The sequence below is a fragment of the Cannabis sativa genome, chromosome 1 (genome assembly GCF_029168945.1).
Source record: "Cannabis sativa cultivar Pink pepper isolate KNU-18-1 chromosome 1, ASM2916894v1, whole genome shotgun sequence".
Lineage (NCBI taxonomy): Eukaryota > Viridiplantae > Streptophyta > Magnoliopsida > Rosales > Cannabaceae > Cannabis > Cannabis sativa.
Window position 1 is genome coordinate 59,614,994 of NC_083601.1, and position 25,629 is coordinate 59,640,622.

Genomic DNA, 25,629 nt, shown 5'->3' on the forward strand with positions numbered 1-25,629 from the left:
CACAGCCCTATAAATAGTGATGCATGTTCCCTGGGCAAAAGGTCGCAAATAGTTTAGTTGAGACTATACCCTAAAGATATTATCTAAGAATACATATTCAGAGATACTGTTGTAAGAGCTATAAGAAAAGGAACATTTCTCCTTGTTCTTAATTAAATACAAGTAACGAGGATTAGGCTATTACCGAACTGCTCGGGGCTGAACCTCTATAAAATTGTTGTGTCTTTATATTGCTTTATTATATATTGATTGCTATAAATCACTTATCGCTGACTAACTCAGACTCGTTGTCATTGGCTAAAAGCGAGGTCAACAGTTCCATTCTTTAGCAACAGCGTCGCGTTGCTCAATGGTTTTATGAAGTTTAGCTTCCAATTGACTTACTTTATGGAGTACCCAAATTTGGGCGACATGCGATAAGAAGGTGGCTTACACAAAAAAAAAATGCACATGAATTCTTATGGGTTCTTGAAAGAAATGTTAAAAAATAAATAGAAAAAGAAGGAAACTAATCGAGAGATTAAAGGTAACACTCCTCTCAAGCATCTCTGTTGGGTTGCCCTTGTTGACCAAATCCCAGTCGCTAGACTAGAAATATCGAAAATGGGGTCAGTAGGACGCAGTAAATTGCGCACAATACTCTGAATCGGTGCCCCCAGCCTCCATGGAAAAAGTCTCAGGTTCCTTACTCGTAGAAGTTGTGGCCTGGTGAGTTTGTGGGACTGACTCCTAGACATGTGGAATGGCTGGAGTATGAACCTAAATTCAATTTAGGAGTCTCAACGTCTATAGTCTGCGAGGCACCTTTCTTATTTGTAGTGGTCTTCCTGGATCTCTTGAGGGGTTCCACATTAACATCTGAAGAAGATTCCAAGGCAGCACTCCTCTTTTTCCCTTTTTTACTCGAAGAGTGGAGGAGATTCTCTAAATCCATATCTGCAAGATAAAGATATGCATCAATACTTATTAAAAAAAAGATAAAGAGGAAAATGGGAAATAAATTCCCACTTAAGGGATGTTACCATAATCATCAAATGATGAAGAGGGAGGACTATAGTATTCACCAAACTCCCTAGATCTTGTGATCATGAATATATCATAGGGGTTAATTAGATCTAAATCCCAATCTGAAACTTGATGGCTCACTCTATACAAGTTAGTCCCATGCTGCTCGGCAATCCCATAGTAAGAACTAGTGTAACTAAGTTGAACATGGAATTGTGGATACCAACTATCAAACCTATGGGTAATACAATCTATAAGGAAGAGGTTCCAAATGTAAAAGTTATACCGACTATCGTTGAAAGTTACTAAAAAAGTATGTCTTGCCCTAAGAACAGTGGGGAACCATCCACTTTGATTACCTCGGGATGCATCTTTAAGCTTCCCAAGGAGCTACATTTTGGAGATAATGTACCTGAGCCACATAATCTTGACTCTCCTTGTCGGCTGGAAGTAGAACTATCTTTGATGAAGTATATTTAGGAAATTTGTAATAAGAAGTATACTTGTCTAAAGCGTGAAGACCAAAAGTCTTCAAATTGGCCTCATTCAAGAGAAACTCAACCGATCGCAGTCCGAACGGGAGACCCAGCAAGGCTTTACGCCGCTCGCCCATCTCAAGAGTGGGGACTGGTCTTTTCGAGACCTCTATCAAGAAAATAAATAAGATAAGTAAGCGAGGCCAAAGGTTACAAATATGAAATAACTTGAAACCTAGTTTTTAAGATAAAGTTTACTTACAAATAATGCAAAATGTTGTCGTGTTGATTGGGGAACGACTGGTTGTCTAGAACAAATCCTCCTTAAAAGCGGTCTTGTTTGGTAATCCTACAATGATCCTATGATCATTTGTATGAGTCCGAAGATAGTAAAAACCCCCTACACAACGCTTCCTCATAGGAGCTGCTTTAACAGAATAAAGATAAACAATCTCTTGGGGAGTGGGACACTCCCATCCTAAAATATGATACAGAATCTTTAGACTTTCAAGAATTTTGTAGGAAATATGAACCAATTGGAAAGGAGCAATTCCAAGATGGTTGATGAACTCTTTAAAATAATCTCTCAAGGGGAGAATTTCTCTAGCCCTGATATGCTCGAGGCTCCAAGCTCCTATTCCAACTGAGCTAGTAGTACTTGCTTCATCCCTGGCTTCACCACTAGCCTCCCTACGTTCCTCGCGTATAAGAATTTCTAGTGGATAACAACTGAATTCACCAGGTGCAATGAGTCTAACACAAAACACTCGCTTTTGGTTGATGCCACAAGTCCTTAATATACCACCAACATAGGCCCCTATGGCTTTTATTCTTGACTCAATGAGCTCAGCCTCGAAAGTGACATTAAGATCCTGGGGAGTCTTTTACTTACGGTGCTTGGATGACATAATTTTAAAATCCAGGTCACCTGCTGAAAAAATAATTGTGACTCTGGGTAAAAACAAGGGTTTAGCCAAAGGAATAGAAGATAACGACAAAGGTTCAGGCCAGGTTGCATCTCGCAAGTTACGACATTTACCCAAAGTTATTTGTTGTAAGAAACGCCTATAAGGCCTAGTAACTTCATCCTTATTGGATTTTATTAAATGGTCCCTAATTTTTACATCGTTTATCTCTATTTTGGACTGAGGTTTGAGAATTTTGGGTTTGTATGGGAGGGCTAATTCCTGAGGATATTCTTTTTCTAAGAATTTTGGAGAATAAACTTCATAACCAGATTGGGACATTTCTACAAAATGAGCAATCCCAATTACTGGAAGAAATTTATTATACAAGAAACTTATAAATATGATAACTCTAAATTTTTTACTCAATCTAACCCCTAAAAATTACCCAAAAAAATTAAATTAAAATTACAAAACCCAAATGGAACAACAAAAGATGCAACTAACAGAATAATGATCATAACCCAGGAAAATAGAGAAGACCAGAGAAAAGGGGATGAATCACTTACCGTTCGAAATTAAGTTTTTGTATGAAAAAATGCTCTGAAATTGAGTACGAGTTGAATGGCGCAAAGCCTTTTTTGAATTCCTGAGGTCGAACAGTATATTTGAATGGATGCGCAAGAAGTATTTCAATGACAATGAGGGCGTGCAAAGCCTTACGAAATCAAAATGGGGTTTTTTTGCAGGAAAGCTCGAAGTTTTTGTTTTGAATGTAAAAATGGTGGAAAAATGGTTCTTTTTTTGGTTTTATACCTTCAGTTTGATCACCGTCAGATTAAAAAAAATTGAGATCCAATAGATAGGAACAAGAGAGAATTGGAAAAGATGTGTCAATAAATGCTAATGATGTGCCTCGAAACCATGAACTGCCAAAATCAAAAGCATGAAATTTTTCAAATTAGGATAAGACGAATATAATCTTTGTAATAATTTAAAAAGTAATTTTTATGGGGAAATTGTTATACCAAAAATTTGGCTATACTTTAGAAAGTGACACGGGTCAATCTCGTGGAGTATGAACCAACAAATATAACAACGATTATATCATTAAATGCAAAAAGAAATAACTCATTAAATATAGAATTAATAGAGTATATTCATAACTCGCTGACTGTATAGTTCTAGGCACAAGGATACACAAACTATAAATTCCTATGTTGATGAGAGACCATCTTCCTTGGAAGGCATAATCCTGAGAAAACTGCGTGTAATCTATACCGAGACATACACCTCGCTACATATAAGGAAATATTGGTGAGAAAAATCAGCGCTTGAAACACTTAGCGTATAATCCACATAATAATAACTAAGTGTAACAACTTGGAAACATGAAGGACATGATTGTCCAGTCTGTGAGGCCTTATGGTCAAAGAGTTGTTCTTAAGTTTCCTCAGTACAATGGTGCTCATGCCATTTGTAGAAGGCATATAATTAAACTAAGCTATTATTTGGTGGTCATCTATATGCAATGCGAGATGGCTCAACTGACGTCAACGTTAACTGCCTTGAAGATAGAAATGATAAGCGGTTGTGTTGTTATCAATTGTTTTCTCCACGTGTTTAAATAGAACGAGATCAAAGTCCGTGTTTTTATGAAAAATAGTTATGTAATTCAAATTAAAATGTAAATAACTGCCAACCTATATTTCTATAAATAGGGACAAGAAAAGGGACGGAAGATCTTTGGGAGAAAAGATTACTAATTGTAATACTGTATTAAGTATCCAGAAATATCTTAGATAAGATAGAATCGTGGAGTATGCAAATTTAACTGCATAACCACGTAAAATACTTGGTGTCATTATAACTATTAATAATTTTTCTCAGTTTTCTTATCAAGGAGTATTCCTTGTGGCGTTCAATCGACTTATCAAACAGATTTCCACCACCATTTGTGGTGTCTTCCTTCATACCCGGGTTGATGCTTAACTAAGCATTGGGTCGCGGTTCCACATCAAAATTTTGAGAATTCTTAGAGGCTGCCATAATTGGTATCAGGTTTCATCACAACTGTTGGTGTGGTTCATATCATTTGGTATTACAGCTTAGGATCATCGGGTTTCGCCTATCTATCTTTTGTGTTTTTCTATTCAATTAATGTTCTATAATCTTGTTTAACTTTGTGTTCTATATTCCTGTCAATTTGTGTTCAAATTCTCTGTTTCTCTTTGTGAAATCTGAAACTGTTAGAACCACATTCTGATAATTTTCTTGTGTCAAACATCGTGTCTTTGCTGTCATCAGTTTCTCTTTTTTTTTTTTCTTTTCTTCTTCAAATCCATAATTTAAAAAAAAAAATTGAAAATTCAAGATTCTTGATGGTTTGGCTGATTTCTTGTTTCCAAATTTTTCTTTGTCATCAGTTTCCCTTTTTGTTATTGAAATTCAAAAATTAAAAAAAAAATCCAATTTTTTATTGTTGAATTCTAGTTTCCCTATTTGTGTCACAAAGTTGTTTTCTTATTTTTGATTGTCATTGGTTTCCCAAATTGTTTCACAAAGCTTGTCTCTTTGTTTTCCATTTTCTTTGTGTCATTAGTAAGCTAGACTTTCGAAATTCTTGAAAAAAAATAAAAAAAAAAAGAAAAGAAAAGAAAAGGAAACCAAGAGCAAAAAAAAAAACCTCTCTTCAACTTTTTTTGTGTTTTCTTAGTCTCCATAATCTAAAGGCTTGTTTCCTAAAATCCCACACGTGTTCCAAAAATCATCAATTTTTTTTTAGTCTTCATTGGTGTTCTTTTGGTTTGTTGGTTGGAATTGATTCTTGAGTCCTCTCTTGCACTGTTTGCTTAGTTTTTAAAATTATTAAAAAAGAATATGAGTGGAAAAGGCAGAGGTATGAGCTTATTTGAGCATAAAAGCCATTAAATTTGAGTGAAAACACGATTGAAATTAAGTGACAAATTATTTTGAGTGAAACACGTGAGGGAGTGTGGTGAGGTCTTTTTTTATCTGTTCTAACATTATTTTTGCAGAATTCAATCATGTCAAAAGTTCTAGAAGAAAATATCGGTAATGAAACTACACCATCCACTGTTCCAAATGTACAACTTCACACTTTTATAGGGGAGATGAGGAGGATGATGAGAGAGGAGTGTGAACAAATACATGCGAGGTTAGATAGGGTAGAAGAGGGAACCCAACAGATGCCCCACAAGAACAGAGTTCACCAAAGGGATGATAATGAAGTAGATGGGGAAGGGATAATTTTTGATGAAGAGTTTGATGGGATGTTAGTGGGTAACCATAGGAGGTGTGGTCGGGATATAGAAGCTAGGAATCAGCTAGATAATTATTTGGCAAATATAAAGATGAAAATTCCTGCTTTTCAAGCAAAGAGTGATCCTGAAGCATACTTGGAGTGGGAGAAGAAGATGGAATTGGTCTTTGATTGTCACAACTATTCTGAAACCAAAAAAAGGTAAAACTTGCTGCCATTGAATTTACTGACTATGCTATTCTTTGGTGGGATCAGTTGTGCATCAACACGAGGTAGAATGGAGAATGAGTGATTGACTCTCAGGAGGCTATGAAGAGGGTGATGAGGGGGAATTTTGTACCATCTCACTATTATCGAGACTTGTACCTCAAGTTGCAAGGTCTTCGTAAAGGATACAAAGTATTGATGAGTATTACAAGGAGATGGAGATGGCTATGATTAGAGCCAATGTGAAAGAGGTTCGAGAGGCAACAATGGTAGGGTTTTTGAATGGGCTAGATCGGGAGATTGCTAATACAGTTGAACTACACCATTATGTGGAACTGCAAGATTTGGTGCATATGGCAATCAAAATTGAAAGGCAGCTCAAGAAGGGTAGTTTGAGTTCATAACCAAGACTGAGTCTGCACAATCCAAATACAACACCTTGGAGGTCCAACTTCCCAAAGAAAGAAGACCAACCGTGCAACGCCCTAACAATTAGGCACGCTACCAAAAATAATTAAGAAACCCTAATCCCCTAAACGGGATTACTAACAAAATTAGCGTGGGAAATAAAGCTTTAAACAAAACAAAATAAAAATGAAATTGTAACAATTTTAACTTTACAACTAAAATTTAAATGCTTTGGGATGCCAAAACAAAATAATTCACAAAATATTACAGGTATTTTCCCCTTAGCCGACCTAAGCAGCAAAACAAAGCTACCAAAATTTCAACAGTAGTAGACCACAACCTACTTGATCTAGTGTGGCTCGAACATGTACATACATCGCCCAGCTCCTGCACTCATGGCTGATCAGAAATAGATTTACCCTTTCTTGCACAGTAGAGCACCCGTGAGCCAAGTCCAACAAGACAGTGTAATTTTCAATAATGATAAGTAACACATCTCATAAATATTAATGCCATTTCATATTTGTCTATATGATACAGACCTGGGTGTTACACTCACACACCTATTTATGTCTATATGGCATAGACCTACGTGTTACGCTCACACGTCTATATACAATAAAGCCTTAGAACTGTTCATCTCAGTTCTAGTTACCTAGTCAAACCCGATTATGCCTTGAACACATAACCCTTAATTTCAATATACATCTTTATACATCATGGCATAACAATTACATATTAACAATTTACTAGGGTAATAACCCTAAGCCAATAAACTGCTCATTTTTGAGTAATAACTCTAATCCCGGTTGCTAATTTCTCATACATATCATATTCCATATAAGAACCATTGCGCATATCTCTACGTGCTAACTACTGTCTTACTAAATGTCCCGTAAATATGGAGATTCGAAATCCTTGAGTGTTCCTGACCAATTACCGATAATCCTAGTCAGAATCTCGGGATACACAAGTATAGGGTTAATCCCTAAATGCATTTCCACAAATTATAAAATTGGCATTTCAATTACAGATATTCACATAGAGCTCAGAACAAGCTTTCCAAAGATTTAAAGAATGTCCCAAACGGAGTCCCGAGTCCAAAGTTATGACCAAAACAAAAAACCGAAAAGAATACAATAAGCTGCCATAAAATGGTCGCGGCTACTGGGTTTAAATACCCAAGAAATCCAATTTTCAGCCACAAAAATGCATGCAAAAACACCAATTTTTATGCTAAACCAGCCCACAATCATTGTAAACTTTCACCTAGCACAAATCAAATAAATAGAGAAGAATTACACCTAAGTCACTCTCCAACAACACAAAAAAATCAGCCCAAACACAGAACCATTTCAACCAAAACACTCAAACCATCAAATATGTTTTCAATAATTATACAGAGAGTTAGAATACAGTTTCATACATTAAAACCCAACAATATTAACCCTCAAAAATCACATTTAAACGTGCTCAACCACAAGCCCACTCAAGAGCAAAACTTCACAACATGCAAACTCAAAAACAAGAAAATCCCCCACATGTTTCACCATCAACTAACAACAACAATAAGGGATAAAAATCATATTTCACAACTTGGAAAAACAACCCTAAAACTTTCTAACAACATAAGTGCAAAATCCATAAATTAAGCAAGTTCAATTTACAAAGAACTCACCATAAGCTCCTCTTTTTAACCCTCATGCATTGAAAGCCCAAAAACATTACTCTCAATAAGTTTCAGCAAGAGAAATTAAATTTAAAACAGTAATAACTACCTCAAATTGTAGCAAAGAAAAATCCTTAACACCTCCAAGTTCCAAGCTCCAAAAGTTAGCAAAATTCAAGCTTGAATCCAAGCTATTTCAAGCAAAATCACAACTTGGGAAGATGAGTCTAAGGAGAGAAAGGGAGGGGTCGGTTGGTGGAGTAAAAACCAGAAAAATAATTCCAATTTTACTCAAAAATGTCTTTTGTTGAAAATAAACCAATTATGCAAAAATTACAAAATTGCCCCTAGGGCAACATAACACTCATTTAGGCATACAAGGGCAATTAGGTCAACTCCATCACATACCACATATTCAATTAATTTTTAGATTTATCACATATAAATAAAATGTCAATAATTCAATCCAAAATTGTATTTCGGGCCCGAACTCGGTTGGGCCCAAAATACCCTTCTGTGACTATACATCGCCAACTTGTCAGAACACACCTAAAAAAAGACAAAACAGGCATACTATATAATAATATATTCCATAAGCACGTATTAAATTAAATTCATAGTTTTACCCTTCTTGGGTCAAAATTACTAAAATGCCCCTAGCTTGCCGACGGGGTCTTAACGTATCATATTTCATATTAATTCACATAAAATAAATGATACAATAATATAATTCCATGATAATACACAGTTAACTAGTTAGGGTTTGCTAATCAATTTTCTTAATCCTAGGGTATTACAATTACCCCCTCCTTATAGAAATTTTGTCTCGAAATTTACCTAAACAACTTCGGATATTTCTGCTGCATATTCGTCTCGAGTTTCTAGGTTGCCTCTTCCTCTTTACTTTTACTCCATAATACTTTTACCAGTGCAATTTTCTTATTTCTCAAGCCTTTCTCCCTTCTATCTAGTATCTGCACCGGTTGTTCTTCATATGACAAATCTAGTTGTAGTTCCAATGCTTCATAACTTAGGATATGGGACGAATCTAAGACATACTTTCGAAACATGGAACACATCATGTATAGCTGCCAGTGCTGGGGGTATAGCCAACCTGTATGCTACTTGCCCTATCCTCTCAACGATTTCAAAAGGTCCAATGAACCCTGGGCTAAGTTTTCCTTTCCTACCAAAGCGTTTGACGCCTTTCGTAGGCGATACTCGGAGAAATACCATGTCCCCAATCTAAAAATTAATTTCTGACGCTTTGGATCAGCATAACTCTTCTGTCTGCTCTGAGCCGCGAGCATTTGCGTTTTCATTTTATCAACTGCCTCAATTGCTCTCTGAACAGCCTCAGGGCCCAAGAACTTTCTTTCACGCACTTCATCCCACTATATAGGTGATTTTCACTTTCTTCCATATAAGATTTCATTAGGAGCCATCCTGATTGTTGCGTGATAGCTGTTGTTGTACGAGAACTCGATTAGGGGAAGGTACTTTACCCATGATCCTTCAAAGTCAAGCAGACACGCTCGTAGCATTTCTTCTAAGATCTGAATAGTCCTCTCAGACTATCCATCTGTCTGAGGATAAAATGTTGTGCTAAACTTTAACTGAGTACCCATAGCTCTATGTAGACTCTCCAAAAATCTTGATGTAAATTTTGGATCTCTATCCGAAACAATGGACTTTGAGACTCCATGAAGACGAACAATTTCTCTAACATATAATTCAGCATACTGATCAATGGAGAAGTTTGTTCGAATATGCAAAAAGTGTGATGACTTTGTAAACCTGTCCACTATGACCCACAAAGAGTCGTATTGTCCTGTGGTTCTAGGCAATCCAACCACGAAGTCCATAGCAATATCTTCCCATTTCCACTCCGGGATATTCAATGGCTGCAGTAACCCTACAGGACTCTGATGTTGAGCTTTTACTTGCTGACAAGTAAGACACTTAACAACATACTCAACGATGTCATTCTTCATGCCTGGCCACCAGAACATGGCTTTGAGGTCTTGATACATCTTCGTTGACCCTAGATGAATTGAGTAGGGAGTTGTATGAGACTCATTCATAATCTCTCTTTTAATACCATCATCCATAAGCACACAAACACGATTCATAAATCCTAACATTCCCATTTCATCCACCGTAAAGTCACTAGTCTTCCCAGCCGAAACCCTATCTCGAGATTTCCCTAACTATGGATCTTTCATCTATGCTTCTATAATTCACTCTAAAAGTGTAGATTGTAGGATAATATTAGCCAACTGCCCTACAACCAACTCGATTTTAGCTCAGTTCATCTCATTTGCTAATTGCTCGGAGATTTGTTTCACCGTATTCATCTGACTCTGCCCCTTTCTACTAAAGTGATTGGCAACAACGTTGGCCTTTTATAGCACCCAAATGCCAAGGCACGCTACAGTGTTTTTTCAATTACACTGCTATCCTTGCTAATCAAATATCATTTTTCTCAAAAAACGTGTCAAATTAAAACTTTCATAATAAATATTAAACTTTATAATTTACAAAACTATGTACAAGTACAGCGACTACAAAAAATAATACTCCGAGATGTCCCGAGACCAAACACTCCAGGTCAAGCTGCCACGACATGTACAATCCCATCCTAGCCAGGCTCACTCCTGTTCAGCTTTTGCCTTTCCTTTACCTACACATGGAAGCAGAACTGTGAGTCGACAGACTAAGTAAGAAAAGCATATAACATATCACAAAATAATGACTTGTATCTAGGCGCCAGTACAACTATTTACTAGGCTTAACAGATTAGTAAGAACGTTCCATACTAGGGTAGAGCTACTATACCACATACACTGTATACCTTGCTGTACAAGTGTTGGTAGTGTTTGTTTCGTACCCTGAGTACCGCTGAGCGATATACCACAGACACCCTGTACTTTCCTGTACACGTGCTGGTATCACTGTAATGTACTCTTCAACCATATTCACTATACCAATGCACTCTGTACCATTCTATACAAGTGTTGGTAGTGCAATTAATATTAAAGCATGCATATACACTTAACACATATATACATTCAGATATTCATATCACACATTATATACAGTCCTTACCTTCTTTCAGATTCAAATGTGCCGGCTGACCTGAACGGAAAGTCTTATGAAAAATGGATGCCCTAATCACATAATGAAACTGGGTAAATCACATGATCAAAAACCAAATCTCGGGAAACCCGAACCTACAACTTTAGGTTCTGCTATACACCCTAGGGATTACACTAACTCAGGAAATAGGGAAACACCCAACTACGGCACTGAAATGGACGACAATTGAGGAAATAGAGCATTCAGGGACCCTGCAAAAACCGGCTTGCCAGTTTTACAGGTACTGGTATAACCGGCTAGCCGGTTTACACCAGTTCACCCCAAAAATTCCATTCCTTGCACAATCCTCCACCAAATGCAACCAAACCTTCGAGAGTACCTAATTAGGGTGTACACAATATTTTCCAACCAGTAATTCACAGAAAAACTCAATGAAACTCAACATGCCATTAGAGATCAAAGCTTAAACTTGCACAAAACCAACTCCAGACATCAAAATCAGCTGCTAGAAGCAAAATATAACTCAAATAAAACTTAAAATTTGAATTGTATCGCAACCTAACCCTAACAGCCCTTAAAACCTAAAATCATAACTCAAACCAAGTAAAAACTTATAGAATTCAATTAACAAAAGTTCTAGGGTTACCTTAGCTTCAAGAGTGCTTGATTCTCTATTTTTTGGTTTTTGTTCCAATTTCCTTATTTTTCTAAAATAAGACTGTTATCCCTATTTTTGTACTCTGACGTGGCATCACATGATGGTGACACATGGAATCAACTTCGAGTATCTACTCAGAGAGTACAATCCAAACAGGATGCCTCATATGCCTTCCTGGAGCAAAGCGATTAGAAATCCGTGCAGAGCGACCAACACTTAGTGAATTCAGCTTTCGCATCGTGTGTCATCAAAGAAATCCCTATAACTTGGGGATCAGACTGCAGAGATATGGCAAACTATCCAAATCCCACGATCACTATATTCTGCATTTATCATGCAATCTTTCTGCTTATATACATTGTAACGAGAAGGGAAATACTTCCCCTGCAAGCTCATAGCCCTATAAATAGTGATGCATGCTCACTGGGCAAAGGGTCGAGAGATTTTACCCTAGAGATATTATCTAAGAATTCATATTCAGAGATATTGTTGTGCGAGCTATAAGAAAAGGAACCTTTCTCCTTGTTCTTGAGTCAATACAAATAACGAGGATTAGGCTATTATCGAACTGCTCGGGGCTGAACCTCTATAGAATTCTTGTGTCTTTACATTGCTTTACTATATATCAATGGCTATAAATTACTTTTCGCTTAATAAATATGACTCACTATCGTTGGCTAAAAGCGAGGTCAACATTTTGGTGATTTCATTGAGAGCAGAATCAAGAATCGCTCTTCATTCAAAATCTAACCACAAGTACGATGGTGGTACATACTCGTAGGGGCCTGGTTGATCCAGAAAATCCACAAGCGGTGGATCCTGCATTGTAGAACCTAGGAAACGCAAGGGTTCTGCCAGCTGTTAATCCTGAGCAGGCGGCAAACGTTCGTCACGGTGTAACGACCCCTGTAGATGAAATCGCTCCTGGTGTGTAGGAGACTGGGAATAACAGTTCAGCACCCAACTAGGGCATTCATAACACAACCATTCCGCCTGCTACCAAAACTCAAACGACCATTGGAGATGATACTGAGTTACAAAACCTTCCTGCTGCTCTTGGACTTGTGCAGGGTCATGCCAATACCCTACATCATGATCAAGAAGAACTCTGGGCTGTGGTAAATCTCGCATTTGAGAAACAAAGACGTTCAGGGGAGAGACAAAAAGATGGAAGAGTTAAGGGCTCATCTTACAATGATCAAGAATCGTAGTGGGCAAGCTACTGTGTTGATACGAAAAGCCTACCAAACTGTAGGACAGCAACCTCCGAGTATCATCCCCCTAGGTGAGAGAGACAAAGATGCAGCGATGAATACTTCCCAGACTGCAAATGGTCAGCCGCCCAATCCCCGATCACGAGTTCCACTCATGGGCCTAGCAATAGGCGGGCAGACCTTCTCTAGTAATTCATCAGGAGAAGTCATACATGATGGTTCCAACCAGGTTAACGCTGCCATTTCACCTGTCAACCAAGCGAATCAATCTCTAAGATAGCCAAGCACTTCTGTATTTGATAGGTTGGGGACAACTCATGACCTGAGGAGTGATGTGAATAGAAGGAGAGAAGTAGACGATCAGATTGTCACGATAATCGTCCAGCCTGGAGCCCGTGCTCAAGTTCTCGCTCAAAAAGAGACTGATGTGATTCAAATCGACCAGAATGCCGAGCAGCTTAGCCCAGCTGTATAAGCTCAGCTAGAAGAATTGAAAAATTTGTTCCAAGGCATGGCTAGAAAGAAAAACAATGATCTCGAGCTGGACCGAGCACGTGGAACTCCATTCTCTCCCGAGATCAATATTATGGCATTGCCCCACAAGTTTAAAATGCCAACATGGAAAATGTACACAGGAAGAGAAGAACGTCTTTCCCACCTCAAGTATTTCGAGATGCAAATGGCTTTGCAAGGGATACGAGGGGACGTGTCTTGCAGAATCTTTCCTGCTACCCTTTTAGAAGCCGCCCAACAATGGTAATTCAAGTTGGCCCCCGGAAAGTTCAATTCATGGAAAGCCTTCTCTTCAGAATTCCATGCATAATTCTCCTCCTCTCACCAACTTCTGTTGCATCTGGGAGATCTTGTCGAAGTCAAGCAAAGACTAGGCAAACCTCTCCGAGCATACATCAGCAGATTCATGACGGAGGCGACCAAATTTGGAAAAATTTCCGCGATACTGTGGGGTATTGAAGTCCTCGATGAAATTTGGAAGGACATAAGGAAGAACGGCCCGGTAGACTCAATGAGTTAATTTCTTGACCGTGTTGAAGGCTTCATCAAGCTCAAAGAAGCCATTCAACGAGCGAAAGGTGAGCAAAATCCTGGCAAGTCGAAAGCTCCTCCGACTGGAACGTCCGCCCAACTCCCCCATTACCCAAATAATTCGAGCTCAATAGGTAAACGTTCCAACAACAACAGGCAAGGGAATGGAAGAAGGGAAAGTTCTCCAGCAAATTCGAGCAAGCTCCCCGGGAGAATCAAGCAAAGTACACTACATTCACTATCTTGACTGAAGACATAGAAAGTGTTTACACGGCTACTCAGTCGCTGGCCCCATATAAGAAGCCTGGGCCCATGAAGAAAGATGTCAGCAAGAGAGACATGACAAAGTTTTGTCCATTCCACGAAGACTACGACCACGACACAAATGAATGCAATAACTTGAAGCGGGAAATTGAATTCCTAATAAGGAAAAGCAATCCACACCTGCAGGAGTATGTCAAGACCGAGGGTCAAAGGAACGACAATAAACAAGATTTATTACCTCCACCGGTAGATGGACATCTGCAAGTCATCGTAGGAGGTCCGCATATTGATGGAGATTCAGGCAAAGCTTGGGAGAGGTATGCCCGGACAGCGCAGCAGAAGCAAGAGGAAGTTATCCTGGCCGTAGAAGAAAGGAAGCCCAAAATTCCACGAGCAAGAGGGCCTACCACAACCTTCAACGATGAAGACGCTGTCAAAATCACATTTCCGAACAACGACCCTCTGGTCGTGGAAGTCCAGATAGCCAATAAAATTGTGGCCAGAACCATGATTTATAATGGAGCCTCTTCCAATATCTTGTTCAAAACAGCTTATGAAAAGATGGGACTACAGCTCAAGGATCTAACCCCATGTCTCCTGCCTGTCTATGGTTTCTTCGGTCAAGGAGTCGCACCTCTAGGACAAATTCGTCTACCCCTCACTGTTGGACAAGCTCCGACAAGCATTACTATCATGGCACAGTTCCTGGTATTAGATGTTCCTTCAGCTTTTAGCATAATGCTAGGCCAACCGGCCTTGTATGGCTTAAAGGCTGTCACATCGATATTCCACTCGTGCCTCAAGTTTCCAACAAAGAATGTGGTAGGGTGTCTGAGAGGAAACCAGCAGACTGCTCGGGAATGTTATAACCTTGCAGTGGGCAAGGCTAAGAAGGAAGTATCCTCCAGCCAAAGCACAGACAACGGAAGAAACATTTCCAAGTAGGGAACTTCCAAAGGCGGGGATGAAGATGTAGATCCTCGACTTGGGGACCCAAGCAGCAATGTTGGGCCTGTGGAAGAGTTAGAAGAGATCGATATCGATCCAGATATCCTGACCAGAAAGCTAAAGATCGGAAAGGGTTTGTTGCTCAAAGTAAAATCAGAATTGGTAAAATTTCTGAGAGCAAACCTAGACATTTTTGCCTGGTAACATGCGGATATGGTCGGAATTGATCCTTCTATCATTTCGCACGTTCTGAATATATATCCCAAATACCGGCCAGTACATCCAAAGCAAAAGCTACTAAACAAAGAACGAGCAGTAGTCCTAAAGGAAGAAGTAGAAAAGCTACGCAACAACAATTTTATAATTGAAGCTTTCTACCCAGCTTGGGTCACAAATCCCATATTTGTGCCCAAGCCAAACAAGAAATAGGGAGTTTGTATTGATTTCACAGACCTCAACAAAGCATGGCCCAAAGACTGTTTTCCACTTCCAAGGATTGATCAGCTCGTGGATGCATTAGAAGGGCATGAAATATTAAGCTTCATGGATGCTTATTTAGGCAACAATCAAATCAAAATGCATCCACCAGACAAAGAATATACAAGTTTATGAAAAGATATGGGTCTATATTGCTACAAAGTAATGTCGTTCGGTCTAAAAAAATGCTTGAGCTACATACCAATGATTGGTAAACAAAATGTTTAAAGACAAGATCGGACGAAATATTGAAGTGTATGTGGATGATATGCTCGTCAAATCCAGGAAGGCTGGGGAGCACATAGACGACCTGGACGAATGCTTCAAGGTGCTCAGAAAATATAATATGAAACTAAATCCCTCAAAGTGTTCCTTTTGGGTTAGCTCGGGAAAGTTTTTGGGCTTCATCGTCAATGCTCGAGGAATTGAAGCCAATCCATAGAAGATTCAAGCCCTCGTAGATATGAAGTCGCCAACTAAAACCAAGGGAGTGTAAAGTTTGACAGGTCGGATCGCAGCACTCATTAAATTTGTTTCAAAATCAACAGATAAGTGTGTCCCATTCTTCAATATCTTGCAAGGAAACAAGCATTTCGAGTGGACGGAAGAATGTTTAAAGCTTTCCCAAGAGCTAAAAACACAACTTGCAAAACCTCCCGTACTCTCAAAACCTCTGGACGGAGAAGAACTTGGGATATACTTAGCTGTCACGGAACATGCTGTAAGTGACATGCTAATCAAAGAAGAGAACAGCATACAGCACCCAGTCTATTACATCAGTAAAAGACTCATTGAGGCCCAAGGTCGATACCCATTGATAGAGAAACTCGCTTACTGCCTTATTCTAGCAACAAGAAAGTTAAGGCCTTATTTTCAAGCTCATCCTGTTCGGGTGTACACTGACCAACCATTACGCCAAATATTACAAAAGCGAGATGCCTCTGGACAGCTACTCAACTGGGCGGTGGAGTTGGGCCAATACGAAATTACTTTCCAACCCCGAACAGCTATCAAAGGCCAAGCCTTAGCAGACTTTGTGGTAGAATGCACAGGCAATAAAGAAAGCATACCAGAAAGCAACCCTGAGCCGGTAAAAACACCTCAGCCAAGCAACAGTGAATATAAGCCACCTGAAAACTACATGTAGACGTGTCAGCTACAGATCAACTATCTGGTGCAGGAATTACCCTTGTCACGCTTGGGGGCCAACCCCTGCACGCTATAGTCAAGTTTGGATTTAAAGCATCTAATAACGAAGCTGAGTATGAACCTCTAATTGCTGGCCTAAAACTATCGTGGAAGATGAAAGCCGAACACATTGAAATCTGCAGTGATTCACAGCTTGTGGTAAATCATGTAGCCGGAGAATACGAGGCTCGAGGAGAAAAGATGATAGCATATCTGAGAAAAATACATGATCTGCTCGCACAATTCAAAAGCTGCGGTCCTAGACAAATTCCAAGGGAAGAAAACACAACTGCAAACGCGTTAGCTCGATTGGCAAGCAGTAATGTAAGTGACAAGGCGAACTTGGCTCCTATTCAATTACTCGAAGAGCCTAGCATCACCGGCACAGAAGAAATCGAAATGATTGATACTTCCCCAAACTAGATGACACCAATAGCAGCCTACCTCGACACCGGAAACTCCCAGATAATCGGAATGAAGCTCAAAAAATGAGAAGGAATGCTGCACTGTATATCATAGTAGAAGGAATTATGTACCGAAGAGGATTCTCAGTGCCATTGCTAGAGTGTGTTACTCAAGAAGAAGCTGGACGACTCCTATCTGAGCTGGACGACGGATTCTATGGAAACCATGTCGCCAGGCAAAGTTTATCTTAGAAAATTCTAAGGCAAGGTTACTTATGGCCAACAATGATTGAAGATTCAAAAGCTTATGTTAAGAAATGTGAAAAAAGTCAGAGATTTTCAAAGATACCTCGAGCTCCTCCTAACGAGTTAACTCAGATGTACAGTCTGTGGCCCTTTGCCATTTGGGGAATTGACTTGATCCGACAATTACCAAAGGCAAAGGAGGAGTGCAGTACGCAGTGGTAGAAGTTGATTACATCACTAAGTGGACGGAAGCCGAACCACTCGCAACCATTACATCAAAGAAAGTTAAAGACTTTATTGTGAAGAACATTATCTGCTGGTTTAGACTGCCACACAAGATAGTTTCATGTAATGGCAAGCAGTTCTATAGCCAATCCTTCACTGAATTTTGTGCGAACCATGGTATCATCAAAAGTTTCTCCGCAGTAGCACATACTCAAGCGAATGGTCAAGTTGAAGCAGTCAACAAGACCTTGAAGGATACACTGAAGAAAAAACTTGAAGATACCAAAGGAAATTGGCTAGAAGAACTTCCTAAAGTTCAATGGTCATATTAGAAAACTGAGAAAACGGCTCGGACAGACACCATTTGTTATGGCATACGGTTATGAACCTATGCTGGTTGTAGAACTCAAGCCACCATCCCACACAAGATTGATGTACAATCAAGATACCAATCACCTATTCGTACCTGAATCACTTGATGAAATCGAAGAGAGACGAGCCACTGCAAATGTTATTCCAAGTTTTGCACTCTCACGTGGCATCACATGAATGGTGACACGTGGAATCCACTTGGAACACCTGCTCAGGAAGCATAGTCTGAGCAGGATGCCTCGCTGGCCTGCCCAGGGCAAAGTATTCAGCAATCCGCATAGAGCGACCAACACTTAGCGAATTCAGCTTTCGCATCGTGAGTCATCAGCACAATCCCTATAATTCATGGATCTATTTACGTGGATATGGCATACATACGATCCCACTATCAGTGTATTCAGCCTCAATCCCACGATCCTTGCATTCAGCATTGATCCCACAATCTTTCTATTTATATGCATTGTAACGAGAGGGGAAACTCTTCCTCCCCAACCTTAATAGTCGTATAAATAGTGATGCATATTCACTGGGCAAGGGATCGGTCGAAAAACAGTTGAGCTAAGACTATACCCTAAATATATTATCTAGGAATTATACATTCAGAGATACTGTTGTAAGAGCTATAAGAAAAGGAATCTTTCCCCTTGAGCTTAAGTCAATACAGGTAACGAGGATTAGGCTATTACCGAACTACTCGGGGCTGAACCTCTATAAAATTCCCATGTATTTATATTGCTTTATCATATATTTGTTATTATAAATTACTTATCGCTTATAAAATAGACTCGTTGTCGTTGGCTAAAAGCGAGGTCAACATTTTGGTGCTTTCATTGAGAGAAGGATCACGAATCGCTCTTTATTCAACATCCAATCACAAATACAATGGTGCAAACTCGAAGAGGCCTGACTGATTCAGCAAATTCACAGACGCTGGATCCTACATCGCAGAACCCAGGAAACACAAGTGTTTCGCCAGCTGTAAATCCTGGACAGTCGACGAATGTGGGGAATGGTGTGACAGTTCCTATAGATGAAATCGCGCCTGGTGTGCAAGAGACTGGGAATAACAGTTCCGCACCCAACCAGGGTATTCATAACACAACTGTTTCGCCTTGAACCAATGCCCAGACGACCATCGGAGATGCCATTGCATTACAAAATCTCCGTGACGCTCTCGGACTCATGCAGGGTCATAACAATACCCTACATCATGATTAGGACGAACTACGCACTGCAGTAAATCTCGTGTTCGACGAACAAAGGCATATGTTCGCCGAATGGAGAGATAGAGAGATGGAGGCATTACGGGCTCACCATGCAAAGATTGAAAATAGTAGTCGGCAGCCTACCGTGCTGATACGAAAAGCCTACCAAACTGTAGGCCAGCAACCGCCGAACATCATTCCCCTTGGTGAAATAGGCGAAGATCTAGCGATGAATTCTTCTCATACCGTAAATGTTTAGCCGCCCAATCCCCGGTCACGAGTTCCACTCGTGGGCCAAGCAATAGGCGGGTAGACCTTGTCTAGTAATTCATCGGGAGAAGTCAAACCTGATGGTTCCAACCAGATAAATGGTGTCATTCCACCTGTCAACCAAGCGAATCAATCGTTGAGGCAACCAGGCACCTATGTACTCAAAAGGCTGGGTGCAACCCATGACTTAAGAAATGATCTGAACAGAAGGAGGGGAGTAGACGATCAGAATTATACGACAATCTTGCATCCCAGAACCCGTACTCAATTGGATAACATTAATATTTCCCAAAAGTCACCTAATCAACAATTTATACAAGTATATCACATCTAAACTTTGAACTTTCTACAACTACCTTAAACTTTTTTTTTTTCTTTTTCATTCATTTAAGCTCCATAAGTTGGATTAGTGCACTCCTCTCCACTAATGTAGTCTAAACTTATCCCATTGATCAATAGGACTTTACTAGGCTTGTAATGTTAGGCTTGGGTTATGGTATGGTAAAGGATGTATTTTAGCTAGCTCAACACCTAACCAATTCACTTGTCAAAAACCGAGCCTCTTCCTAATGATTATTTTCTTCACTCACTTCCCTAATTCAATACTCACAAGTACTTGATATTAAAATTAACTTCTCTTGCTATGTTTATTCTCTCTTTTTTTGTTTTTTTTTTATTTAATTCAAATGGGTGAAACACCCCAAACTTAGTTGCAAGTATATATATATACTTATTTTTTTTTCTTTGCTGATTTTTTTTTTTTTTTATATGTTAGAAAGGAATTTAGTACTATATTATACTTATATATAGCAAGAGAAAGTTATTAAAAATGCATACTAATATACCTTGTGAGCTAATTCCCCCACCCCAAACTTACAACCCAACATTGTCCCCAATGTGGCTAAAAGTATAATCTTGAATTAGCTCGCCACAAATTACACTCACCGCACTCACCCCAAACTTAATGTGAAACTTGGCTCTTGACAAGTGAGCAATTAAGTTAGGACATATTTGGAAATGCCAATTAGGATTGACGTGATATGTATGATCGGGTTGCACAACAAGAATAGGATAAACGGCTCAAACTTGGGTGACTAGGGAAAAATTCATTTTATAGGGAAGGTTAGAAAGGCTCAAACGTCCAAGGATGGCCTAAATCATTTCTAAGGGACAAGTCTAACTAGGATTTCGCTTCAAGGAGATGCACAAACCAATTCTAGATGCTAAAATTACATGTGAAATAATTGTATGAGAAATGCAAAGCATGGTGGAAAAATAAAAGTATAAACTAGTGAGGAGAGACTAAAGAGAAACATCTATAATATCCAACAATTCAGCATGACAAGGCAACAAATAAGGAATGAGCGGAAAGTATCATCATCGAGTAGAACACTAGGCCACAGAAAAACTCAAAAATCTCTCAATGTCAAACTAACAACCACATAAACAACATAAGATAAAAGTTCCAAACACAAAAGACAACACACATTTAGCACAATACAACCTAAAAATGGCACACAACAGAAAAATAGAAATTAGTTTAGGTATTAGAAAACTCCCTCTACTCGGAGTCCTTGTGGGGCTCCTCCGAATTCGAAGCTGATGGCCTAGCCCACGGGTCTAGAACGTGCTGAGGGAAGTCCGGGAACTTCAGATCAAATCGTGGCGTCACCTCTTGAATGTTAGGCATTTTTCTTTTTTTTTTCTTTTTTTTTTTGAACTACCCCAACACAACAAATTCCCTCTCTTCTTTGTCTTCTTTACAACTGTCCAGCACCACACCCCTAATTCCAACAATACACTACTCTAGCATTACTTAAATCTTGCTAAAAAAAAAATCCCCTAATCTGACCCAATCGCACCAATTCACTTTCACAGCATTCACAATAAAATTCTTGCACTCTTCACCAAATCAGATTTAAGACATTACACACATTCCACGAATAAATTCGCCATGGTAAATTTTCCCTGTATAAGTTATTCACAATCCCATATATCCAAGACTCAACACTTTCCCCACTTCACCAACTCAAAATTCCAAGAATTTACACTAATAACTACCATCACAAACAGCCACGACAAAGAACCACACCATTATTCTAATATCACAGTAAAAATTTAAAAGTCCCACCACTAATTTCAAATTATTAATGTACCCAATTTAAATCTTTCCCACACATTATCCACTACTCAGCAGCCATAATGTGATTCAATTAAGAAAAATGAGAATTTTTTTACCCAATCACTCTTGACAATGCTTTTTGTGGCAACTTTGACTTCCTCTGAATTTCACTAGCAAAAATGAACTACAATGGTGGTCGTAATGGCAGCTGCTTGTGTTTGAAATGAAGTGAAGGTGAACAGTGAGATGGGTTGAGTGAAGAGCGAAGGGGACATGGTTGATTGAAGTTGGTTCGCATGGGTGATGGAGATGGTGATTTCCGAAGGTGGTGAGTTCGTGGTTGGGTCGAACGAATGTTCGACTAGAGTCTCGGCTTGGTGCAGTGGTTCGTGGTTGGGTCGCGTTGGTGAAGGCTGCGGCTGGGTGGTTCGGGTTGGTTCGCATTGGTGGTTGAACGAAGCTTTGGGTTGGTTTTCTTGGAGTCAGGCGGAGGTTCGACTGGAAGTGGTGGCTACGGGTTGGTAATGGATGGAGGTGAATGGAGGTTATGGTGGTGTTGGTGAAGAAGGCGGCTGGGTTGAGTGTGAAGGGAAATGAAGATAATGATGATGAATGTGGTAGGGTTGTAATTTTTGGGTTGACCAGCAAATGGGCTGTCACATAAAGGGCCCAGTTGACTAAAAATTAAAATTTAAGCCCCAATCTCTCTTAAATCAATCTCTTTTTTAAGTAACTAGTCAACTGAAATGTATCAGCCCAAATGATTGGACTGAACACACAAAAGAACATGTACCCAATGATTGCTTCATTCAACAAATTTTCAATCAAATGTTCTTATTGCTTTCAACCCAACACTCCTTTGATCAGCCCAGTATCAAAATACATTTGCTGTCAAATAAAATTGCTAAGCCATTGCTATAGCAACTGGGCATATCTCTTTCTACCCCAAACTTAGTTTCTTTGCCCAACTTTGAAATTTCATCACTTCCACAGCCTCCTTGACTTGATTTTCTGCACAAAGAAAAGAAATATTTTCTCAATTTCACCATGACATTTATTTAAACTAATTATAATATATCTATATATATATAATTTTTATTTATCTTTTTTTTTTCTTTTGCTTTTTTTTTTCTTGGGGTGCCTTTATTGAATTTTTTCTTCTCTTTTTTTTTTTTGCCCTTTTTTTTTTCTTTTGGCACCCCGAAACTACAAACATCAAGCATCCTTCAAGGAAATAGAGGCCTTTTCTCGGTTGACCTCTCCACTCCCAAACTTCACTCCTTGGCCTAAGAATTTTCTTCTTGAAAGTGCTTCACGAAGTTCCACCACCCCATCGGGGTATACTCTCACCACCAAGAAAGATCCATCACACCTTGAATCTAGTCGTCCATGAGTAGCCTTCGTTAAAGAGTTGGAAAAAATCACTTGTTGCCAAACTTCAAACATTTGAGACCGAAATTTTCTACTAAGCTTCTTTTTCTTTCTCTTCTTTTTGGGTGGTTTTTTAGAGTAAAATGATGATTTGTCTTTGCTCTCTTGTGCCTCGTGTTCCTTAGCAATTTATTTAAGCAGAATCTTCTTTCTCACCTTCTTACTAACTTTGAATTTGGACTCCTCAACCATGTTAGGATCCATATCTCCAATTGCTAAGCATTCTCCTATTGCATCCGGGGCACGTATGGGATGGAAAACCTTGAATGTGGCTTGCTCATCTTGAGCTCTCATGGTGAGCTGTCCTTTTTCAACATCTATCAAAGTCCTTCCCGTGGCAAGAAATGGCCTCCCTAAAATGATTGGAACTTCCCTATCTTCCTCATAGTCAAGAATAATGAAGTCCGCCGGAAAGATGAACTTATCTACTTGTACAAAAACATCTTCAATTTTTCCATCCGGATGAGCCATGGAACGATCCGCTAGTTGCAAAGTGACGGTGGTTGGCCTTGCTTCTCCAATTCCCAACTTCTTGAAAATAGACATGGGCATGAGATTAATACTAGCTCCCAAATCACAAAGAGCTCTTCCAACATCCCGTCCCCCAATAGAATTTGGAATTGTGAAGCTGCCCGGATCTTTCATTTTAGGTGGAATTTTGTTCTTCAACATAGCGCTACAGCCCTCGGTCAAAGCGACCGTTTCAAACTCGCCAAACCTCCTTTTCTTTGTCAAAATATCTTTTAAGAACTTGACATAATTTGGCATTTGCTCTAGTGCTTCTACCAAGGGAATATTGATATGGAGCTATTTCAACACATCCAAAAACTTCCTGAATTGCCCATCTTGCTGCTGTTTCCGAAATCTTTGAGGAAATGGAAGGGGTGGTTTAGTATTAGAACATACTGGTGCGGATTGCTGACTGTCAGGTTGCTGACCCGATGCTGTATCAACTCGGTGCAGTATCAGCAATTTCCTGGGCAGTTTTTTTACTCAATTTTTCGTCGTTTTGGATTGAAGTGGGCTCCCCACTACCCTTTATTTCCTCCTCAGAATTTTTCAGATTCTTGCCACTCCTTAGTTGAATGGCGTTGCATTGTTCCTTCCCATCCCTCCTTGGATTTTTCGTGTCGCTAGGCAAAGAACCTTGCAGCCTAGCTTTTAATTCATTGGCCAAATGTCCAAGTTGCAACTCTAAGTTTCGAAGAGAGGCAGCTTGACTTTGTATCACCGCATCATTTTTTGGCCATATAATCCCGCATTAGACTCTCCAAAGAACTTGGTTGGGAATTTTGAGCATGTTGTGGATGTCGCGGTTGTTGTGAAAAACCCGGTGGATATGCTTGTCTTCCTTGGGCTGGTGCGGTGCTTGAGCTTGCTCCTTGACCCCCCCAAGACAAATTAGGATGATTCTTCCATGCTTGATTGTAAGAATTTGAGAATGCCCCATTATTTCTATTAAAATTCTGATTACCCATGTAGCAAACGGACTCTGGATTAGATGGACACTTCTCAAACGCATGCCCTTCTCCACAAAACACACATGATACATCATCACTTTGAAGGGCAGCAGCTGGTTGAATATTTTTAGCGTTCCCAATACTCAAATTCTTCAAAACATTCGTCATGGAAGCCGTTTGAGCTGTCAAAGCTGTTATTGCATCTACCTCAAGGACTCCCGCCACTTTTCTACTTGTTGGAGCTCTTGTGTTGGACCATTGGTAGTTGTTACTTGCAATGGTCTCCAAAATCTCAAATGCTTCATTGTAAGACTTCGACAAAATAGCACCATTGGCCGATGCATCTAACACCATTCGAGAAGCTGCATTCAAGCCATTATAAAAAGTCTCCATCTGAATACAATGTGGAATGCCATGATGTGGACACTTTCGCAAAAGTTCCTTAAACCTCTCCCACGCATCATTTGTGGACTCATCTTCAAGTTACTGAAAAGACATGATCTCACTTCTGAATTTTGCATTTCTAGTAGGAGGAAAGTATTTCCTCAGAAACTTCTCAGCAAGGTCATTCCAATTGGTCACAGAATCAGGCGGCAAAGTGTTGAGCCATGATCTAGCTCGGTCCCGTAGTGAGAATGGGAATAGCTTCAACCTTAACACCTCTTCACTCACTCCTTGGATCTTGAAAGAATCGCTCACCTCCAAAAATGAACGGAGATGGAGGTGAGGATCTTCAGTTGGCATCCCACTGAATTGCCCCACGGTTTGGAGCATTTGAAACATCACTGGCTTGAGCTCAAACTGCGGTGCTTGTATTTCAGGCCTCACAATGCCTGGATTGAGCTCATTAAACATGGGGGTTGCATACTCTCGTATAGCCCTTGCTCGATCATCTGCCAATATGATGGGATTAACAATTTGTTGAGCAATCCCCTCATCATCAAAATTCTCAGCCATGATGTCTCGGCCCTTAGCCTTTTGAACCTTTCTTCTTCTTCGGAATGTACGTTCAATCTCGGGATCAATAGGAGCAAGTTCAAAGTCCTCTT

At 39.6% G+C, this 25,629-nt stretch overlaps 1 protein-coding gene and 1 non-coding gene across 2 annotated transcripts; one reads left to right on the top strand and one right to left on the bottom strand.

The window, feature by feature from the left end:
* Positions 1-22,904: 22,904 nt before the first annotated feature.
* LOC133035384 (uncharacterized) lies at positions 22,905-23,888 on the bottom strand. The gene is made up of 2 exons (XM_061111236.1): positions 23,277-23,888; positions 22,905-23,087 (listed from the first exon to the last, which is right to left on the bottom strand). The coding sequence occupies exons 1-2, from the start codon at positions 23,886-23,888 to the stop codon at positions 22,905-22,907; spliced, it is 795 nt and encodes a 264-aa protein (XP_060967219.1).
* Positions 23,889-24,989: 1,101 nt separating this feature from the next.
* On the top strand, positions 24,990-25,096 carry LOC115702220 (small nucleolar RNA R71). The gene has a single exon (XR_004008823.2). It is a non-coding gene; the product is annotated as a small nucleolar RNA R71 (small nucleolar RNA).
* The last annotated feature ends 533 nt before the right edge of the window (positions 25,097-25,629 follow it).

Bases quoted from the DNA above. Each gene is read 5' to 3' on its own strand.
- LOC133035384 (XM_061111236.1), bottom strand. From the start codon at position 23,888: ATGCCAAATTATGTCAAGTTCTTAAAAGATATTTTGACAAAGAAAAGG. The intron at 23,088-23,276 runs GTGAGAAAGAAG...TCTTTAACGAAG, and splicing joins AATTCAAAGTTAGTAAGAAG to GCTACTCATGGACGACTAGA.